Raw genomic sequence first — 23,654 nt, 5'->3', positions numbered from 1 at the left:
TAAGGGACATCTGTAGATAGTTTCTAGGTATTAGACTATGGAAAGATGTTTATTAAGAGACTGATAGGGTAAGAAAAAAATAAATGAAAAAACATTTATCTAAAATGTTCATTTCAAAATGTACATTTACATAAAAAATTCCATAGCATCCGCTATGGAAAGCCTCCCACCCCAGGGAAAAATAAATAAATAATCGCTAAAATCGCTCAGTGTGTATGCATTGAGCGTTTCTCAGTCCAGTGATTTTCCCCACCACTATCTATACATACTGGCTAAAATCACCCAGTGTGTATAGATCTTTACCACCATTATTCCAGCAACCTTAAGGTGCCAAACACTAGTGCGATTTGACACTTCTACTTATCTACTTATCAGGCCGATAAATCGTATGAAAAGTGTCATATCGTATGTCATTTACATATGATTCCGATGCACAGTTCCATGCATCTTATCCACAGATTGTCACTGCCGCAATAAGCATTTATCATACCTGGGACAGTTATGGGGATCGCATGCGATACATCAAATGACTGCAAAATGACGGCAGACGATGTATCACATACGATTGAGCTGCAATACCTCAGAGTAGTGTATGGACACTTTCTTACCTCAATAACAGTTTTTATAGGAGGATGAAAGTTCAGTATGGTGTTTAATAGGTCTGACGCAAATGACCTACATATAAGTGTGCTACTGTACGGATTACATTTTATTTAAATAAAAATTCTTGTATGTATGTATGTATGTATGTATGTATGTATGTATGTATGTATGTATGTATGTGTGTATGTATGTGTGTATGTATGTGTGTGAACATCCATTTCCTTATACTTCAACATCTAGATCTGGCTTCCCCTTTGAGGAAATGCAGTCTTACAGTTCCAGCAGATTGTTGGGGCTATGTTCCGTTAGACGCCCCATCCCGCAGTCAGACTTCTGGAGCTGGTACTTACCAGGACAAGAGTGTGTTTCACTACAATACCTTTTGGGGTTTTGATAATAAATTGCTCTGAAACGTGGCAAGCATTTCTGGAGCTGTAACCAAAAATAGCTGTATTTCTTTTCAGAGATGCAGCTGCCAGATTTAAACCAGAGGAGTGCCAAATGTGGAGTATAATAAACATTACTTAGAAGAAATGAAGTTGGAAAGATCTCACTCCTAACCAACCGGCTATTTCTTTGTTACAAAAGACAGTATAAAAATGTGTTATTCACATGTATTCTCAGTTCTGAATTACATTTTTTTGCATTTTTACAATCACAGAATGTTCTACAATAAAATACCAAAAAAATAATATTGTGTACAGAGAAACTGCCTCTGCTGCACATTGTGCTGTATAAGTAGAGCATTAGTTGTGATTTTACTCGGATGATAAAGTACAGACATTAACTCAACCTTAAACACAGCGCCATTTCTACAGGGGGACGAGCCATGTAATCACATAATGCACCGCGCCTCCCACAGTCCTCTCCGGCCGGCGGCGAAGTTGACCAAGTTGCCAGGTGCTTACTCGAGTTGTCCCTTCCACCTGACCCCTAGTACACTGCTCGGAGTTACTCCAAATGACAATACTGCATGCATTCGAATACAGGATTCCTGTGTTAGGATGCAGCAGCATCATTTAGAGTAACTCCACCCACTAAGAGAAGGAGTACTAGATCAGACTCCAGATACAGATAGTAGGTGGCCATGTTGATAAGAAGATGCTGCAAAGGTGTTAGTGGCCACCATCTTAGAATGTGCTTTGACAGCAGACTGAGTTCAATGCCAGGTGGCCTTTTTTTTCTCCGTCAAAGTCAAAAAACCCTTTCTGGATCGCATAATAGTCTTGTGTACTTGTGTACTAGCACGGTGCCCACGATATTTGGTCGCACGACATAAATCGCATCGCATACACCCGATGCGATTTAAAATTGTATAAGCCCCCTATACGATGTTGAATTGTATAAGCACCCTAATGGGGGCTTACAATGTTAAATGCACCCCCACTATGAACGTGAACCCGAAGCGTGGCGGCGTTACGCGTCTTACGACCTTTTCATACCCCCACTATCCACGTCAGCGTGGAGTTTATTTTATATAGTGTGGCGAGCGCAGCGAGCCCCGCGAGGGGACGTGTATTACTTTACATGTATTCCGCGTCCGCTCGCCACGCTTCGGGCTCGCCACAATATATAAAAATCAACTCCCCTCCGACATGGATAGTGGGGGTATGAAAAGGTCGTAGGACGCGTACCGCTGCGCTCGCCACGCTTCGGGTTCACGTTCATAGTGGGGGTGCATTCAACATTGTAAGCCCCCATTAGGGTGCTTATACAATTTTAAATCGCATACCATTGTATATGCGATAGAATGGCATACAATGCCATATAATTCGATGGTATACAATTTAAAATTGTATAACATCGGCTGCCATCGCATCGCATGCCTTATGGTCTGCGATGCGATGGGCGCCGTGCTAGTACACAAGAACCTAGTCTTGAAAGGGCACTTCTTAAAAAAGGAACCTTCATTACCACAGTATAAAATGCTACATTTTTATTCATCATAATTACCTGTAATGTTTACATTATGTAGGAAATATATATTTTTACACATTTTTTATTTGAATTTATATAACAAATGTGAGCGATGCTGGCATTTTTAGCGGATATTTTGAACAGCTCTCACAGATATTGGCACTCAAAGGGTTAAATAACATTAAGAAAAAAAGAACAAGGTTATTTTCTAGGGTCAATGTCCCATGGAAAATAATTTTGTAATATGCCTTTGTCCCCATTACAACAGACCTCCAGGATAAGTGGAGGAACTTGATTATTATCCGGGTGGCTCATAGACTATGTCTAGCTAGACACGCACTAGGTCGACCTTGGAAAAGAATCACCATGCATTAGGTCGACACAAGCACACGTCGATATTGCAAATGGACGACTCATGATGTGGTCAGCATGAGTACATTTTTTGGGGGACTTTTTCATGTTTTAGCGTCCACATTGTTTCAGATTAGAAACGGCAAAGTGTGCCGAGCACAGCAGTAGCGGAATAAGGCACCTGGCCCAAAGCATTGTGAGCGAAGCAATTCATGTGAGGATGAGCCACAAAAAAAGTGAAACTAATGTTGAACTTTTGCATATAGACCTTTTGGGCTGGTGTGGGATTTTCTTTTTTTTTTGGGTGTGAAAAATTACGACACCTGAGTCCTGAGCACGTGGACCTCAAATTAGTGTGCAACTTCGCTCACCATGCTTCTTGACATGGAAATGGTAAAAAAAAAAAAAAAAAAAAACTACCCTCGCAAAAAATCCCCTAAAACGCAGGTCAACCTTTTCATGTAATGATAATATTCATGTTGACCTTTTTTGCTTGTGTCAACATTTTCATCATGTCAACCTAGACATGGTCTGCCAGCCACCTGGATACTTTTTAGCTAAATTGTGTTTGCTTAAGGTGCTCAAGCTGAGGGCCCATACTGTATTCAATATTGCAGCATGTGTATCTAATCGTATCCCATTGATTTAATTTGTACATACAGTAGCCTTAAGATACCCATCCACAGGTCCGTTTTGTCCTGTTTTCACCAGATTCCGACAGATCCGGCAACAAGTGACCAATTCGTACCCAGACTGACATCCGATGCGCGGTCCCGTGCGCATTGGATCGGAGAACATACTTGCTGCAGGTATGAGCTCTGACTTGGCCCCCCTTCCCGCAGCAGAAAATGGGGATTGTATGAAATGTCACATGCAGAAGGACCGTATGTCACACTGTTCCGAAAAGTCGGAACAGTGTATCAGCACCTTTAGTGTTTCGGCATGGCTAATTCTGGCCATACAGTAGACCAACTTTCAGTCATCCAACTAGTTGGTTGGATGAATGGAATAAAAATCTGGTACTGAATGGGAGCAAATGTAATTTTTAATTCATTAATTTGCTTCCAAAATCTGGAAACAGTCACTCATACAAGGTGATGTAGTTGAAGATTTAAACAATTTAATTGAAGGTTTTGGTCCATTTTCCTGGGTGTGTGAGCAAAATACTGACTGTTCTGATTTGCTTCCATACAGTACAAGATTTCCAGTCCAAACAACTAATTGGATGAAAGTTGGTCTAGTGTATGGCCAGCATTAGTAGTAAAGTCTGTGGTGAAATGAAAGGGGCTATTTGGTGTGATATGAGGACAGGTGTAAGCTAATATACTACTTATTAGAAAGGATGCACTACAAAAATAGGTGTTCCAGATGGCGCTGCAGTCCCCTCTTTTTGAATATATAGATTATTGTCACCAATGACGGTAGACTCAAATCTCGCTCCTTCCGTACAGTCGCTCTTAAAGAAAACCAAAACTGACCTGGGTGAATTACCCTATGTGCCCGTAAAGGTTTCTTTAAGTCCCCTCGACCTCTGTATACACAAATATCTATGCCAGACAAGCTAGATCACCAGGACCCCATGAAATATGAACTCACCAAGATTAGGTGCCCTATGTTCACGGAAAGGTTTCTTTTGCCTCCAATTTTCCTCCTCTTAGGACACAGGTGGACAGCTGACTCCAAGGAATTTTTGCAATATTCCAAAAATTTTATTTCTAACAATAAGACAGAGTAAAAACCAAGTCTAAAAAGTATTAAAAAAGTGGAAAGGAAATCCCAAGGTAAGTGGTGGTCTGGGTTACCTCCCAATCAGGATAGAAGGCCGCCCAGTTTGCTGAAGATGGCAACCAGCACCTACCACAAACCTCTTGGGTATTTCGCTTTCTCCTCCAACCACCAACGCGTTTCGGGCTGTGTGAATAAGCCCTTTTTCAAGGTGTGGAGGATGTTACCACATACATGGTTTTTATACCAAATCCAAACATCACATGTTATAGGTTCCCCCAAAAACATGGAGAAACATTAAAATAACAATCGTACAAAATGCCTCTTAACAATCAAGAAAAATACATGTAATACATAAATACATACTATAAACACATCCATTACAGATATAATACAGAAATCCGGAAAAACAAGAGTAAAATTGATTTTAAAAACTGCAATCAAGCATATGATCCTGTATGGATCCATTGACTGTTTTACCGATAGCAGAGAAGCACAGCTGTTTCATTTAAGCAGGATGATAGCTGTTTGCGCCGTTTCCGGTACTTCCTGGTCTTTGACACGCATAACGTGTCATTCTCCGTCACTTTCGGTGACGCGTGGACCGCACTGGACTTCCTGTAGCTCGTACGGCGCATCCTGCATAGCTAGACTGTTTATTCATTCATCTAGCTTTATGTAGCTTGTCTTCCGTGTTTAGGTGGAACGCATACAGCTTCCGGAATCTGAACTTTAAGCTTCCTGAGCGTGTATCTTAGGATGTGCTGGATCCATACAGGATCATATGCTTGATTGCAGTTTTTAAAATCTATTTTACTCTTGTTTTTCTGGATTTCTGTATTATATCTGTAATGGATGTGTTTATAGTATGTATTTATGTATTACATGTATTTTTCTTGATTGTTAAGAGGCATTTTGTACGATTGTTATGTTTCTCCATGTTTTTGGGGGAACCTATAACATGTGATGTTTGGATTTGGTATAAAAACCATGTATGTGGTAACATCCTCCACACCTTGAAAAAGGGCTTATTCACACAGTCCGAAACGCGTTGGTGGTTGGAGGAGAAAGAGAAATACCCAAGAGGTTTGTGGTAGGTGCTGGTTGCCATCTTCAGCAAACTGGGCGGCCTTCTATCCTGATTGGGAGGTAACCCAGACCACCACTTACCTTGGGATTTCCTTCCCACATTTTTAATCATTTTTAGACTTGGTTTTTACTCTGTCTTATTGTTGGAAATAAAATTTTTGGAATATTGCAAAAATTCCTTGGAGCCAGCTGTCCACCTGTGTCCTAAGAGGAGGAAAATTGGAGGCAAAAGAAACCTTTCCGTGAACATAGGGCACCTAATCTTGGTGAGTTCATATTTCATGGGGTCCTGGTGATCTAGCTTGTCTGGCATCGATATTTGTGTATACAGAGGTCGAGGGGACTTAAAGAAACCTTTACAGGCACATAGGGTAATTCACCCAGGTCAGTTTTGGTTTTCTTTAAGAGCGACAGGACGGAATGAGCGAGATTTGAGTCTACAGTCATTGGTGACAATCTATATATTCAAAAAGAGGGGACTGCAGCGCCATCTGGAACACCTATTTTTGTAGTGCATGTGTTGTTAAGATCTGGGAATCTTAAGGCGTTTCAAAGGCTGCAGCGCTCTAGGCGCTGTCATTATTTTCTTTCTTTGATTCGATTATAAGAAAGGATATTTGATAAAAGAAGACATAGGTCGGGATGCATCAATCTAATTACAGTTTCTTATATAGCGCAGCATATTCTGTTGCACTTTACAATCAGCCATTTTGCATGCAATGCACACCCGCCACTCACCACATGCATATCGGCATTTATTAAAACCGTTTGCATGAATAAAATGGCAAAGGTGTCTTGCAGCTAGGAGGGTGCTCAGAGGGATCTGATTGTATCACAGCATATTTAATCCTGGTGCCTCCAGTCCATATTGTTTACTGAAGAAAGTCTAGACAGGGTGGGTAGCTTTAATAATTTTTTGGTACTCTTTACTTAGAAGGGCGCCCATCTCGGCCATCTCGGGCATTGAATGCACTAAAAAATCAGGTGCGATGCGACAGACGAGATGCCCGAGATTTCCCATAGGGAACAATGTTAAATGTCTCAATCGACCCGATTTTCCTGTTCAATGCCTCAATTGACCCAATTTTTCCATAGGAAACAATGTTAAATGGGCCACAGAGGCCAAATAGGCACCCTGAAGTGAATAATGGCCACCCGAATTGTTAACGCCACCCCACGATCAACGTCAACCCGAAGCGTGGCGAGCGCAGCGAGCCCGCGAGGGGCGGCGGTACGCGTCCTACGACCTTTTCATACCCCCACTATCCACGTCGGCGTGGAGTTGAGAATAGAAAGTGTGGAGAGCGCAGCGAGCCACCGAGCCCGAAGCGTGGCGAGCGCAGCGAGGGGACGCGGATACCTTCACAGGTATCCGCGTCCCCTCGCGGGCTTCACAGCTGTCCGCGTGCGCTCGCCACGCTTCGGGCTCGGTGGCTCGCTGCGCTCGCCACACTTTCTATTCTCAACTCCACCCCGACGTGGATAGTGGGGGTATGAAAAGGTCGTAGAACGCGTACCGCCGCCCCTCGCGGGCTCGCTGCGCTCGCCACGCTTCGGGTTGACGTTGATCGTGGGGTGGCGTTAACAATTCGGGTGGACATTATACACTTCAGGGTGCCTATTTGGCCTCTGTGGCCCATTTAACATTGTTTCCTATGGAAAAATCGGGTCAATTGAGGCATTGAACAGGAAAATTGGGTCAATTGAGACATTTAACATTGTTCCCTATGGGAAATCTCGGGCATCTCGTCGGTTGATCGCACCCGATTTTTTACTGCATTCAATGCCCGAGATGCCCGAGATTTTTTACTAACGATGCCCACGATCAAAATCGTGGGCGCCCTTCTAAGTAAAGAGTACCAATTTTTTTTACAGAGTTTTTTATTCAGCCAAAACTGTTATTTTCTAGAATTGAGACTATAGAGGAATCCTACCTAACTGGGGTGATGTGAACGCTGTTTCCATATACAAATTTGTCCTCATATACTGTGGCTTCCGTCGCACCAAAAAGCGGTTCTCTGATGTACCAGGTCATGAGTATCTCAGCCATGCTGTGTATCTTTCACTCAAAATGTGCGTCTTATTAACACAAAGCAATGCTACATTGTGCTGATCAATGTCATGTGAGACACGGAGTGTGGAGGACTCGCTTTCTCATAGCAAGTTCAGTTGTGCTTCATTTAAGACATGGGGGTACTGTATATTCCAAAACGCTTTGGACGGAATGGATACGTCATCCATTATTCATTGCAGAGGTCAAATCCAGATGTCAGATTTGGCTGCTGATTGATGCTCACCCAGCCGGCGGGAGGCAGCGGGAGCCGGGTGGGTACGGGAGGCGGCAGACAGGAGGGTGGCAAAGTGTAAGCTGCTACCCACCCGGCGCCGTCCTCCCTGCCTCAATCCGGCATCTTTCAATGTCGGATTGAGATTGCCAGAAACATGGTTCCGTCAAAAGCAGGTGGATTTACACCAACAGTATTCTGTCAATCCACCTGGTTTTTGGCAGGTTGGAACATTCCTGAACTGAATAGGTCGGAACGCCTTCGGACCTATTAATGTCGAAAACTGCCGTATTTTCGGGAAGGCGGCAGTTTCGACATCAATTGAATATACACCATTGTGCTTGTTTGGAGCAAATTCCTGCATGACCAAATTCGTATCTGTAGGTCACCAAAGCAATATAAGTGATGTGTTTCTTTATTTGGGATGTGAATAAGATGCAAAATTGAAAGACAAATATAGTACAGTAAAGGTCTCTGAGCAACTAAATTTTGCCATTTTGCAGGTGTATGAGGACACATCTGAATGTAACATGCACACTCAATAGTCGATTCTACAGCATTTTTTCCCAGTGTTGTGGTTTTTTCATTTAAAATAAATGGGATCTTGACTTATAGGTATTTTAGATTTGTGTGCACCTGTCTCTCATCTTGGTGGACCCCTGCATCTGCAGTAAGACAAATGGTACTTTTGTATTATCACGGCGCCCATCGCATTGCATACCATAAGGCTTAATATGGTATGCAATGAGATGTGATGCAATGCGATGGGACCCGATATTATACAATTTAAAATTGTTTACCATTGTATATGGCATACAATGAAATGAGATGAGATTTTAAATTGTATAAGCACACTAATGGGTGCTTTCAATGTTAATTGGCCCCCCTATAAGATTTTTAATTGTATAAGCACCCTAATGGGTGCTTACAATGTTAAATGCACCCCCACACCACCCCCACTATCAACGCCAACCCGAAGCGTGGCGAGCGCAGCGAGCCCGCGAGGGGCGGCAGTACGCGTCTTCCGACCTTTTCATATCCCCACTATTCATGTCGGCGTGGAGTTGATTTTATAGTGCGGCGAGCGCAGCGAGCCACCGAACCCGAAGCGTGGCAAGCGCAGCGAGCCCCGCGAGGGGACGCGTAATACATGTAACGTAAAACGCGGCCGCTCGCCACACTATATAAAATCAACTCCACGCCGACATGGATAGTGGGGTTATAAAAAGGTCGGAGGACACGTACCGCTGCGCTCGCCACGCTTCGGGTTGGCGTTGATAGTGGGGGTGGCGTGGGGGTGCATTTAACATTGTAAGCACCCATTAGGGTGCTTATACAATTAAAAATCTTATAGGGGGGGCCAATTAACATTGAAAGCACCCATTAGGGTGCTTATACAATTTAAAATCGGATCTCATCTCATTGTATGCCATTGTACAGTATGCCATATACAATGGTATACAATTTTAAATTATATAAGATGCCATAAGATGGAAATCGTGGGCGCCAAGCTAGGAAACAAGTACCAGACAAATACCTCCACGTCGTATTTTGCTTAATGACACCTGTAAATTTGTTGCATTTACAGCTCATGGGCAGCATATATTAATGGCCGTGCCCCCCATGACAGGCCAGCCGGTGCGGCCGTGCCAAGCCCCATGACAGGCCAGCTGAACACTCGCTCTCACACAGCTGGAACAGCAATTCGGACTACAGCTCTGAGCATAGTTTAATGTTCTCCTACAAACATGCGTGTTTTTCCAATTGTTCCAGTTGTTTGTATCGCCCAAAAACTAGTATTGTCTGGCCGGAGATAGGAAGTTTGTTTATTATTAATTAAATACAGATCCACTAGTTAGGGAACTGTTGTGCTGGAATAAATCTCTTTATGTTTTAAGACATTGCCACAATATTCAGTAAAGAAAACTTTGTAAATAAACACATAGTGCAGCACAAAATGCATATAGTAGGGCACGATGTACAATGGGACACAATGGTGCACTATGTCACTCCATTGGAATATTAAAAATATTTGTGATTTATACAAGTTAACTGACATGATCCTTGTTTTACTAGCTAGTAGGTGGAGCAAGGCATTTATATGGGAATATTAAAGATACAGCAACCTTTCTGCCAAAACATCTACTCCGGATATAAACCAGCTAAATATTAAAAGTTCAAATAATTAAAAAAAACTTATGGACATCAATCAAGCAGACCACTTTCTGGAAGGTACACTGTCAATTGCTAGGCTTAAAATACAAAAAATCCTCTACAAAATGGTTCCCATCCAAAACCACAACAGGATCTTATTTTCACTAACCCAACTATTGGTTTTAGAAATCCAGGGAATGTCCAAATGTATAATAACCAGATGAGTGCAATTATTAGCAGAATCATGATGATTCATCTGTTCTGTGCTTAGCTCTCGCCACTATTATGCTCACATAAATATCGGTAAACAGATCATGATGAGCATTGCAGGGAATTTTGTGATTGTCAAAAGTAATTCTCCTGTTTCTTCTGTTGACATCTCACAGGCACGGAAAAGCAAAACAAAGAATTAGGAGTCTTCCACGTTTCCCAGGAATTACCGTTTAAAATGTTTTGGTCATATTGCGCTAGTACCATGCCAGGTATTTGCGGTTCCATCACAGACACAATTCCTACATTTAAAAATCCTTCACCAATCCACCCAAACAGCTGATCTGGGTTTGAACAGCTCAGACTTGGATTATACAGGTATAACCAAAACAATTGCTTGTAGAAGATGGTGACAGCAGAAAACCAAAATCAGTGTTAATATTTTTTTTATTAAAAATAGTGTGGTACGCTTTTATTCACATTTTAAATCCACATTCACACACAGCCAGTAACAAATAAAGTTGAGGATGTGAAGAGCAACCAAAGTCACACACATTCAAAAATTTGTATTCAAAATCAATATAAATGTGTCTCCTAACAACAAGTCTTGTGCTTCCAATTTATAAAATGTACAGTACTTGATAAATGACCGATCGAATCAAATTGACATTGTAAAAGGCAATTTCTCCACGTCTTTTTTTATACAGGTTGAGTATCCTGTCTCCGTGCATCAATTATCCAAATTATTCCAAAAACCGTGGTTTTTGGAATCATTCTAATTTTATTTTTATTTTTTTACCCCCCTAACACTCTTTTCATACTTACCAAGTCCCAGGGCGTCCACAGCAGGCCTCCGGCATCTTCTCCAGGGTCTCCAGTGGTCCCAGGAATGCATTACGCAAGTGTGCGCGCGCGCCGGTGACGTCACCGGTGCGCACGCACACCCGCGCAATGCATTCCTGGGACCGCTGGAGACCCAGAGAAGATGCCGGAGGCCTGCTGTGGACGCCCGGGGACTGCGTGGACGCCGAGGGACCACCGGACACCATCAGGGGACAGGTAAGTATGGCTAAAAAATTTATTCCAAAAAACGAAAAATTCCCCTATCCGGAATGCTCGTGGTCCCGAGCATTTCGGATAGGGGATACTCAACCTGTACTGTACATTCCTCCCAAGAGGGAGATGGGTCAAATCTCGCTGTGTGATAAAGTACTAATCAGCTTCTAACTGCCCTTTTACAAGTGGTTTGAAAAAAATATGACCAATGATGATTGGTCTATAGTTTATCTTTACCCAAGATTTGACACACCCCCAAAGAGATGGCACTTGCCAAATATCTCAATAAAATAATTAAAGCAGTACAATAGTCTAGTGTTTGAAATACAGCGGAATATTCTATTTTAAACACCGAACAGAATCATCACACTCTTGAAACAAGCACACCTATACGTATACATGAACATATATGACCCCATTGGTAGCTAGCAATGTATCGATTCAATTTTAAAGGTACAGGCTTCCCAATACCATGATGAGAGTCAATAAATCTAGGAGCAATACTGCAGTAGAATCAGCATAAAAGATCGCAAACATTTTGACTTACTTAGATATTTTAAGGAATTATATCTATAGGGATATATAGTCACAAAATAAGCAAAAAGTAAATGTTGCTAAAATATTGGCGGCAATGTGTTAACATTCTCACAACATCAATAGGTGAAATGTCAATATGGTCAGTAAGTCACTATTAAGGCGAGTACACACGGGTGCAATTTCATGTAAAATCGCTGGGAATATGGTCGCTGAGCGACCATATTGCCAGTGATTTGGAGCGCAGCTGGCGATAAAAATCGTCAGCTGCGCGCTCCCGTGTGCACTGCCTAATGGTCGCTGGTCTCCTGCGACTAGCGGCTTTCCCCGGCGATTGCTGTGCCGGGAGGTCAGCGCCGGGGAGATAAGCATTGATCTCCCCAGCCCCGTGCTGCTCCTCCCTCCCTCCTCCCATCAAAGTGACAGCAGCAGCGTCTGCTGCTGCTGCGCTCCCCCTCCGCCCCGTAGCAGTGTCTCCTTTTCATCGCTGATGAAAAGGAGACACTGAGCAATATGATTGCTGGGGATATATTGCTAGCAATATATCCCCAGCAATCATATTACCCTGTGTGTACACAGCATTAGGGTTAGGAATTCAGTGTTTTGGTGAGTATCCCTTATTCAAAATGCTTGGGACCACGAGCATTTCGGATAAGGGATTTTTGGGTTTAATATGTGCCTCCGATAGTGGGGATCCTGACTGCCGGTGCTCCAACAGTGGTTCAAGCGCAAAGAAGCCCCTTGCGGGCTCTCTGCGCTCACCGTGCTGCGGTCGTGGACCCCCAAAAGGGAGAATAGCCCCTATGTGCCGGTATCCCCCCTGTCGGCATCCCGACTGTCAGTGCCTCATCTGGCGCCCAGGATTTTTACGTTTTGAAATTATCTGGTCCCCCCGATGGTCCCATGGCAGCCATTAGAATCTTCTTCAGCGATCCCAGTGGTGCAATGCACAATGCATTCCTGGGACTGCTGAAGATCCGGAAGGACGCCCTAGACATCGGTGGATTTCGTAAGTATAAAAAAAGGGGCAGGGAAAGAAAAAAATCCCAACGTTTTTAGAATATTTTGGATAAGACATCTCCAGATACGGGAGACTACCTTTATTTGTGCTCTTGGGCCCTACACACGGAGAGATTTATGCAAGAGATTTATAGATATATATTGGCGCAGTATGGATAGTGTAATAGTTAGCATTACTGCATCACAGCACTGAGGTCATGGGTTAAATTCCCATCATGGCTCTAACTGTGCGGAGTTTGTATATTCTCACCGTACTTGCGTGGGTATCCTCCCGGTACTCCGTTTTCCTTCCACAATCCAAAGAAATACTAGAATGTCTTTGTGTACGTGTACATGTGGTAGGGAACATAGATTGTAAGCTCCACTGGGGCAGGGACTGATGTGAATGTTCAAATATTCTCTGTAAAGCGATGCGGAATATGTGTGCGCTATATAAGAAACTTAATAATAATAAATTACAGTTGAAACTGCCATCTTGTCAGGAAGCCAGCAGTTTACAACTGATTTATGCTCCAACCTGTCAGAAACCAAGTGGATTAGTCACCTCATTTATTAAGGAAACTCAGTCATATGCAACAGGTTTTGGCCCAGTTTCCGGCAAACTCAATCCGACATCAAAAGATGTCAGATTGAGGCAGGGAGGACGGTGCCGGATAAGAAGCAGCAGTTCACATAGCGCAGTCCTCCCATCCAACGCCCACCTCCACCGGCGTCACTTACCTGTCCCGCCGCCAGGCCAGGTGAGAGCATGTCACCTGGTGCTGTCCTGACTCCCTCCACCTCCCAGTCGCATACCACCGCCTCACTGATGCATACCACAGCATACGTGCTCACCCACTCCTGGCGCCAGCATGGTGAGCCTCAATCAGCGGCCAAATCAGACATTCGGATTTGGCCTCTGCATTGAATAGGTAGTGTCACATCCATTCCGAAAAAAGAATGGAACTGACACTAATTGAATATACCCCATAATGTATTTAACTATTTTATTTATATAATCTATACAACAAAAATACTTTGCTTCTGTAAATTCTTCAATTCTTCAATAATAATTGAATAATTATAACTTTCCTTTTTACGCTGCCCTGGCTGCACATAGTAGACACTGCAGATTGTAAACATAATGCCTCCATGTGCCCACTGCATGCTGGCTCCCGTATGGATTCTCCCTGCAGGCCGCGCTCCTATGAGTCTATACGGAGAGCCTGCACAGCCACAGGCTCTCATTTCATGGACTAAATGGAACTAGTCGCCCCAGCGCAGTGCAACAGTACAGCGTTTCCTGTCATGGCGCAATGTTAGAATTGGGAGCAGTTTGCCGGACATGCAGACCTTAGATGATGGGGTGTGGGTGCAAGTATGGCTGTTGCGGGGCACACCCCCTAGTTACGCCACTGCTTCAGTGCTTGCTCAGAAGGCCCTGCTCATAAGCCCGCGCAACATATGCAGGAGATGTGCGGGACCTTCTGAGCGAGTGCTCTGAATTTATCCAGCAGGGCCGTACTTCATCACAGCCAGATTCAGACCCGCGGGGTTGAAATTATGTAAAACCGCTCAGAAAGTGGCTGAATATCACCCCGTGTGTAAGGCCCTTTCGAGTGGATACCCAGTCCACATAGCAGTAAGCCTACTAAAGGAAAGGGTTAGTTTGAGTAGTTTTTTTTCTTTTCAGGGTACTGTATGGTAAAATGGATACATGACTGTACTTTTAGGCAGTTTAGCGTATTGGAATTGGAAGTATAAGTATTGGAAAGCAAAAAAGTATCAAAGAGAAAGACATGAAATGCTTCTTAAAGTATGTGGATGCATCTAATGCAAACAGAACTAATATCTTCCATTAAACTTGTTATTGAACATTGATAGATTCTATTAAATATTTAAAATAACATGGTGCAAATAGCAATAAAATAATGAATACCTCAGCGATTGAATAGCTCCTGTGTATTTTAGATAGGAGCAAAAAATAATTGAAACTGCAGTCAGTGGCTGTCTCGGGAATATTCCGGCCACAAGTGCATATTAATAATTAAATGATCTTATTTATCAGGTTCTTAGCAAAATGACCAATATTAATCAAAAAAATATAATTATTAATAAAAATGTACAAAAAACATTTGGGAATTTTGAAAGCGGCACAAACGGCTCATTACATTTGTAGCCAAAAGGAACAGGACAGAATCCAGTTGGCTTTATTTCTATTGCATAAAGTCTGTTCCTCCACTTGTCAAACAGTTACTTGAAGAGGCATAAGACTAGAACCAAAAATCGAATGCGTGACCAACATGTGCAAAGGAGACTTTTTGATTTCCACTTAAGCGGAGAAAAACGTCCCGCCATTCAGAGAAGAGGCAATACGGAGGTCATTCTATACTACGGTAACTTTCTCAGTTTTAATCAAGTCAGACGTCTCATGTAAATATGCTAGAGAAAAAGTAATATAGTTAAAATGATTTGAGAACTTCTTCAAAGTCACCCAGTGGCTGCAAAAGGGTAAAACAAATATACACAAGTTTAATTCTCGGTCACAGTTATTTACCAGTGCCTGGAAAAGGTCTTCTTTTAAGACAGAGTAATAAAACTGTATGTATTCTATTCAGGACATATGATACTCAAATCTGGACTGTATTTACTGAATGTATGCCAACCTGTTCTGTGCTTCTTCCTTATTGGAGTATGAACCACTGTGGCAGTGGGCCAAAATGTACTGCTGCAATTTACCATGACAGGGCTGCTCTGGGCTTCCTCCCAGTCAGAGACCTGACACTGCCCATGGAAGGGGGAAGCGATATGCAGCTAGAGTCTGCACATGTGCATAGTGAGTGATTGGACCTGGCAGGGATTCACAGCGGCCTCTATAGTGTTGCAGTTTCCCTATAATGGCTACGCCTGGAATGGAAATAATTTGCAGTAAAGAGTGAAGCAGCATGGTCAAATTAAAACAGAGGTCTATAGGAATCACAGTAAGTGGTGGAAAATTAGAAACCACTGTATTAACTAGAGTGTATGCCTATCACCACTTCATAATAGACTCCTTATTATGAATATGCCCTGGAGAAATCCACTAAATGAGTGATCTCCCAACATATATTGGAGTGCTTAACAGTTCAACCTCCTAGGGCTGTATATTGTATATGCACCTGCAATAAAGTACTTGCAGTAGTAACTACTGCATCTCACAGATTTCAAAAGATCAGCAGCTACTTACTCGGTGAGGGCGTCAAGTAAAAGGAGAATGTTCTCTTTTTTTAGGACGTTTGCCTTACCTTTTCAAGATTTCTATATGGGTTGAGACTGATATGAAAGTAGTTGAATTTGCCTGGCACGAGCCCTACATAAGGACAGAGTGGGTTGTTGTTAAGGAGCATGTTGAGAAGGAGGCGTTTTAAAACCTCTGCTCATCACAGCATACAGTAAATGCCATGTGATCGGTTGCCGTGGTAGCCACAGGACACCTACTAAACTAGGACCATAACAAGCAGTTTGAAAGAATGTTAGTAAATAAATGCCACTATTACGAAATGAAATTATTTTTTAATAAATAAAGGCTCTTTTTTTGTTTCCTTTAATTAGTCATCCAACCAACCTGTTACTAGAACTCAGCACTTTAGAAGCTGGAATAGAACAGAGTTCAAGAATTGGGGATACCACACTAGTTTTCAGAAAACTGGGAGCAAAAGCGGTTTGCATTGTGACTTAACATTTAAATTGGCATTATTTAAATCTAAATTCAAACAAAACACGTTTAACTAGAATTTCAGCTTGCAAGTTCTTTCAAGAGTATAGGATTATTATACATCATTTGATTGATGCATTACATAGTCAATATCACAGCACAATATATAGTGAGGGAACACAAATTCATTCAGTACAATAGATTCCTCACAAGTGATCAACACTGCCTTATTAACTGGCACTAGTATAATAGATACAATAATGGCTACCAACTTCTAAGAAATCCGAAAACATGACCTGTCCAATAAAGATAAAGACATGCATGTTTCTTTAGGCCCAGCCCAAGCACTCACACATTAGTGCGCCACTAGACCACTAGGGTGGCCAATCCCGGGATCGGGATCGGCGGGATCCGGCCCTAAAAAGTCCGGGATTTCAATCCCGGGATTGGAGTATCCAATCCCGGGATTTCGGTATTAGACTGCGCATGCGCAGTCTAATACCGGGCAGCGTCTGAGCACTCGCTCAGACACTGCCCAGTGCCCGGCTGTTCCAGACCCCTGCGTGCGGCCTGCGCAGCGTGACGGTCACGCTGCGCAGGCCACGCACGCTGCCCACACTACTGTTAGTGACGCTCCTCCTGGCCGCCTGCCCCCCACCTCTCCTCCTGCGCCGGCCAGCCCGCCCCTTCACCGACGCCGGTCCTGCGCCTTCCTCCCGCTGCAGTGCACTGCTGATTAGGAGGTGCACGAGCCCGACGGCACCGTGCACCTCAGAACCCACTCCACTCCCGGCCGCCCGCCCATGTAAGTAAATCTGCGGGTCGGCTGGTGTGGGGGTGGGTATCGGGTACACGCCAGCAAACTAAGGATGCCAATCCCGGGATTGAGCATTTTTCAATCCCGGGATTGAAAAAATGCCCCGGGATTGGCATCCCTATAGACCACACCTCACAAGCTGCGAGCATTTGTATGCATGATTAAAAAAATTAAACAAAATAAATTAAAAAGGTTTATCGTATTCTCACAATTTAGAAACTTTATTTAGCAATCTATTAACTAGTACTTGCAAAGATAAGGACAGAAAACGTGAAACAAAATAAATAAAAAACACTTCAGCAGATATAAAATCCTCAGAGTGTGAGTGCACTTCGCTTTTCATCTGAACATTAAGGTAATCCAGCAGTTCTCAAACTGTGGGTCCTGACCCCAAAGTGGGTGCCGACCTTCTCAGCATGGGGCCGCGACTCCATGTTGCTGGCAATCAGGCTGATGACTTTTCTAATCTCAGTCAGTGATTTAAGGAGTCTGTTGAATTATCTGTTCTTATTTATCTTAAGGTGGCCATACACACACGCAGATTTATCTTCAGATCTGGCTGGTTGGAACAAAAACATGGTTATGGATGAGAGCAAATGAGAGTTGACTATTTGCTTGGAAATGCTGGAAAACTGACAAACTGTCACTCACAAATAACCAGGTTTTTGTTCCAACCAGCCAGATCTGAAGATAAATCTTACTAGTGTATGGGCACCTTTAGACGCCTCACATCATTTTGTTCCTCCACAATACTGCCATGTATGTGCTGTCTGCTGACCTCACATGTGTGGCGATCATTCTGCTGTAAATTGGTGGGGTGCTGTAATTATTTTTATTTTCTGATGGGGTCCCACAGAACAACAGTTTGAGGACCCCTGAGGTAATCTAATGCTGTGGGAAATCTGTGCGCAAAAAAATATATTCTCTATATATTCAAGTATTTCTGCACACATGACTTAGAAACCATGAGGATTTAGATTTAATTTGAATTCCTTTAACTTTTTAGGAAGAATTGGCAGATATATTGTACTATCCTGTTTATGACTTGTGATTTCCTACTTAGACTTCATTAACTTTTCCAAATTACAGTAAATGCCTAAAATGAATTGAGATAAATTTCATCTTGTAGAAAATGGTAAGGTCTAAAATTAATTAATTTTAGTAATATAAACATGTGTTTCACAGCGATTACACCCAAGTACAATTCCTATTCCTGATGTGCCTCAAATTGATTGTTTCAGGCAATGATTGCTTTTTAACACTGCTACAATAAAGTATCACCTCATTCACGTTATGATTTCTGTATTAGGGAATACAGGAAATACTTTTATTATTCACTTCCAGAACAAAACTATAAAAACAGCCATCCTATTACCATCCATATAAAGTATTTGAACAAAAGCACTATGTAAGCCAGTGTGTCACACTGAAAAAGTAAGCAAATTAAGCTAAATCAGTGCTGTACAAAAGACATTCTGGAAAAGAGAAGTCAGGAGGAAAACAAAAAATGGATTAAACAGGAAGTCACCAAATAAGTTAGGGGGGAAAAAACCCTTTAACCATTTAACTGACAATTTTTTTTTCTAAAAACAACAGAAATAGTTTTTTTTTTTTTCATTGCAGTTGCCGCAATTTACTGACTGCAGTAATATTACTGAACCACTAGGATGACTACATACTCTAAAGAGATTTGAATCCAAGTTAGACTAGTTTTCATTACTATAATAAGGTTTAGAAATAATAATCCTTTTTATAGTTAAAAAATGTGTTATAAATATTATTCTGTACAATACTAATTTATGATAATACAGAAGATATTTATAATAAAGATCAGTGGAAAAAGTCTAAGTAACACAGGAGAGGCTCTGTCGTCTCTGCCCACCCTGACTGCACATCCCTGATAGAGCTAGTTGCTTGTGAAGTACAACAACACTGTTGAGAATTAACTAGGAATCACAGGAAATACCCAGTTCAACTGGTCCCCAAAGGCTATTCAATTAGCCACAAAGGTAGCCCACAGAAAGCAGTTAATGGAGATTTATTTTATGTGATAACTTGCTTGCTATGTGGTATAAACCGTGGTAACACATTGGTCCAGGTACTTTTCCAAAATTTTTTGTTTTGACTTCCGATAAATAAATTTAGCAGGTGAGAAAAAGAGGTCTATAATACCCCTTTCACACTCACAGAGCTGGGTCATACCCAGGAATGTGTTCCCAGTTGCTACCCAGGACTCTACCCGGGAATGTACCCTTTCACACTGCACTCAGACATGGGATCGACCCGGGACAGCCCCATTCACACTGATCCCGGGAAATCCTTGCAAATACATATGCATGTCATTAGAAATGGACTCCAGGGCTCTGAAAGATGACATCAGCATTTGTGAGCCCAAGAAAGCTCCAATCAGCAGCTTTTTTAAAGTCCCGGGTACGGGACCACTTACACTGACCGCATCCCGGGTCGATTCCGGAATCTACCCAGGTCCAATCCCAGGATGTTCATCCCGGGATATTCTTTTAAGACCCTTTCACACTGAGCTAAATCCCAGGTTGATGCGCGTTCATGTGCAAAATCCCGGGATATTTTTGCAAGTGTGAAAGGAGTATCATTGAATTCTGTCCAAAATACGAATTTTTTTATTTTTTATTTTAAATGTAAGCTTTGAAGTTGTCAACAATAAATTTAAAACTAAACAAAATAAACTGTTCGACCATTACCATGTACAGCCCATTCGCACTGCCTCTAAGGGCTCCGATTGTCCATCTACATTCAAGTAGACATGATCTCCGTCAGTGCAGCAGGAAAGATGAATGAAAAGATAATTAATCAAACTTCTTTCTGTACAAAAGAATCTTCCTGCTTTAAAAACCATCAGTCTCATCTTAATGGTGGTAGTTTGACCTTCTTCAATAATACAGATACAGACAAAGCTAAAAATATTAACAAAATGTACATGCATTGCATTACCTTTCTTTGACTTTGCTCCTATCTTCAGTTTAGATGGCCATGCAATCTGTGTATTGGTTTCCTCCATAATCTGCAGAGAAATCAAATTCATCTTTAGTAATTCAATAATTCCCCAGAAAGATTCTTGCCGTCACATCCACAGTTCACAGTCCGGTCAAGAAACAGCCTTAATGAAAACCTCCATTTAGACATTAATCTTTTTGTTCTTATAAAAACATCCTGTGTCTTAAACACTTGATCACAAATGCATATTACCAGATTTTAAAGGTCTTTGAAATGTGGATCATTGGGGTCAGCAGAAATTAGGTAGACAGTGTCTAGGTTGACCCTAAAATGTCAACATGCACAAGGTCAACACTGAAAGAAAGGTCAACATGAGTTTTCATGATTTTTGGTGTCAATGACGACACCTGAGAACATGGACCCAAATATACTGTACAGCTTTTCTCGACAGGCCAGTTACTTCTCTGTGCTCGGCACACTCTACCGTTCCCAATCGAAGCCATATGAACAATATGGAAAAAGTCCCCCCCCAAAAATTAGAAAAACAATATGTGAAAAGTTGACCTTTCCATGTGTCGACCATAGCCATATTACTTCTAAGTATAATATATAGTGTTGACCAATTAACTGTTAACCCAAACACTGTTAACCCATCAGATCCTGATCTTTAGAGGTTTAGTTAACTAATGATCATGACCATGTTAAGGCGTGTAAATGGTGCAATTCTGACTTACAATTTTGACTATGTAGTAAAAAATAATAAAGAAAGTGTATTTCAATGGGGTTTTCAGTGTGATTCGCCGAGAGTGTATTCAATACTAGGATGGAGAACTGCTTTCAGCATGATTTTCGCAATGATTCAGCGTTTTGCATTCAACATCATTTTAAAGTGAACTGGAACGTGTTCTTTTAAAATAAAGGTTTTTTTTTTTTTTGTGTAAAAAAATCAGTCATTTCATTTTGTGAAGGGGCATGTTTTTTGGATTAATATATATTTAATTTTTATTTTATATTTTTACACATTACGTCATGGGGGCGGGGAGCCACTTATTAGATATTCACTGCACACTGGTCCCACTCATTACATATGCACAAGCGGGACCAGCGCAGCGGCTGCCTAACCGCATCCTCTGCCAGCTCCACGGGGGCAGCTTCTGCTGCCTGTGTCCCCGGGAGCCCTCCTTCTCCCCCACAGTGTCCGACACAGGCAGGGAGGCTTCCATATCCCTGCCTTCTGCCGCCCCCGGCTCCCTGCGCCAAAAATCCCCGTCAGGGGCTCACTGCGGCATTAAATAGGGTTAGAGGGAGGGCTGGCAGCGAATGCTCCAGCCCTCCGGAACCCTGCGAATGTGCAGCGAATCCTAAACAGGATTCGCTGCACATAGCGATATTTCTCATTGAATACCTGCCAATGTGTATGAAACAACATTGCTTACAAAGATTAAAGCAACATTTAAAGCAGCACTGATATGTAACTCAAGGACTTTATGTAACATTAGTGACATTTGCAATTGTATGCGCAAACCCACAAGAAGCCATTGCCTGCAGAATTGCTTGCTCTCTGCTCTGGTGCTTCTAGCACACACTGGTCTGTATAATATTTTTCATAAATAAAACAAAAGAAATGATTTAATCTCACAGATGTTACAAATGGCAGACATTTAGAAAGTGTAGCTAGCTGTTATCAAGAACCTGTCTACCAAGCAGTTAAGAGGGGCCACCGATTAGAAGTTACAGGTCTCTCAGCACCTATTAATTTAAATGGCTGTAGCAAACTATTTTATTAGATAAAATGAGAAAAACAACATGAGCTTGATAAGAAATTAGTTTGGGAAGAATGGATTTTACACTTTTAGAGCGAAGTGTACTGCCCAAAGCAAATCATGCATGAGTCACTGGAATGCTGAGTTATAAGACTGATAGGATGATATCATACTGTGGAATAATTCATAGCATTCATATTTGTTTGGAGACTACAAACATTTCAAGATTCAAATTACATTAAAGTAGATTAGGTAATACATTTAAAACCTTTCATTTTAGGATGTGTGTGTGTGGGGACGACAAAAAAACCTTCAAACGACAGTTAGATTTATGTCCTCATATACCTAGCATCTACTGTACATGCTTGAAACACCGCTTTATTTTTCGAAGCTTTTATAAATTGACCCTACAGTGTAGTACAGATCCTGGGCTGCCACTTAATCCACACAGTAGTTGGTTATAAATAAATACAAGGTGACAGATTAAGCACAAAGGAATTTGGCATGAGAAAAATGCATTGTGAGTCGCCTTCTACAGATTCAACAGTCACACAATGGGGCATATTCAATGACTTTTGCGAGCTGTGGCAGCGAGCAGTGCTGACTGCTCACTGTCACAGCTCGCACAGTCAGTATTCAACTGACCCCACTGCTGGGTTTTTGTAGTGACGGGGAAAAGGTGTGTGCATCCATTAAAACAGCAAGGCTTGCAGCTAAATGTAGCAGGCTGTTTGGGGGGAATCTTCACCGTACTCTGAAAGCAAGGCTTCCTCCGGAATGTAGAATAGGGTTAGCGGCCGGCGAAGGGGGTTTAACGGCGGGGGTCACTTGTTTTCGGCGATCCCTGCAGTTTAAACACATCGCTGGCTGCACTGAATACGGCCCATAGTGTACAAATTAAGCCTATTAGTACAATCCAGCAATTTTATGCTACATACCAATTGCCACATTCAAAGTCCAGACTGAACATATGGCACTTTAGGCAAATGTCACAAGGGCCAAAGGCCACATCGAAAAAATGCCTGGCTGCCCAGATACAGAAAAACACTGGGGTCTACTGCAAGGCCAGGCCCCCTTCTCTTAACCCATGAATCTGCCCCATTTGAAGACTCATGAGAAAATGTTTCGATGGCCAGGATGATTAAGTGCCCCGGACTGTCCCTGCCACACAACTTAAGAGACAAAAAAAGAAAATGTATTCTGTAAATAGACAAGCCTTACAATGTTAACAGCTGTAACTGGCAACAAGCATATTATCATTTTTGCTTTATTTGGCAAAATGCTTGGGTCGTAATATTTGTTTTTGGCTATTACAGCTGCTTACATGGTAAAGTTTCTTCATTCATTAATACTAGAACCGCATGGGGCAGAGAACTTCCCAGCAATAAAGTGTCTCTGGAAGTTTATTCAAATATTTGCAAGTGCTTTTGTTGGAACAACCATTAGAGGCTGTGGGGTTTAATTGCTTTCATATAGGTATAAAC

General features: G+C 42.1%; 1 protein-coding gene across 6 annotated transcripts in view; it reads right to left on the bottom strand.

Annotated features, from left to right (window-relative positions):
- Positions 1-23,654, bottom strand: part of BICC1 (BicC family RNA binding protein 1) — a 234,576-nt gene that overhangs the window by 91,616 nt on the left and 119,306 nt on the right. For 5 of the 6 annotated variants that reach the window (XM_083149110.1, XM_083149109.1, XM_083149106.1 and 2 more), the window contains exon 3: positions 20,405-20,474. In XM_083149110.1, the coding sequence (XP_083005236.1) occupies positions 20,405-20,474 (70 nt within the window). The other variant, XM_083149111.1, reaches the window with a different exon arrangement.

The sequence above is a fragment of the Crinia signifera genome, chromosome 6 (assembly GCF_055691185.1).
Source record: "Crinia signifera chromosome 6, ASM5569118v1, whole genome shotgun sequence".
In the NCBI taxonomy this organism is placed as follows: domain Eukaryota; kingdom Metazoa; phylum Chordata; class Amphibia; order Anura; family Myobatrachidae; genus Crinia; species Crinia signifera.
Note: the sequence above shows the minus strand (reverse complement) of the source record. Positions and strands in the feature narration are given on the sequence as shown.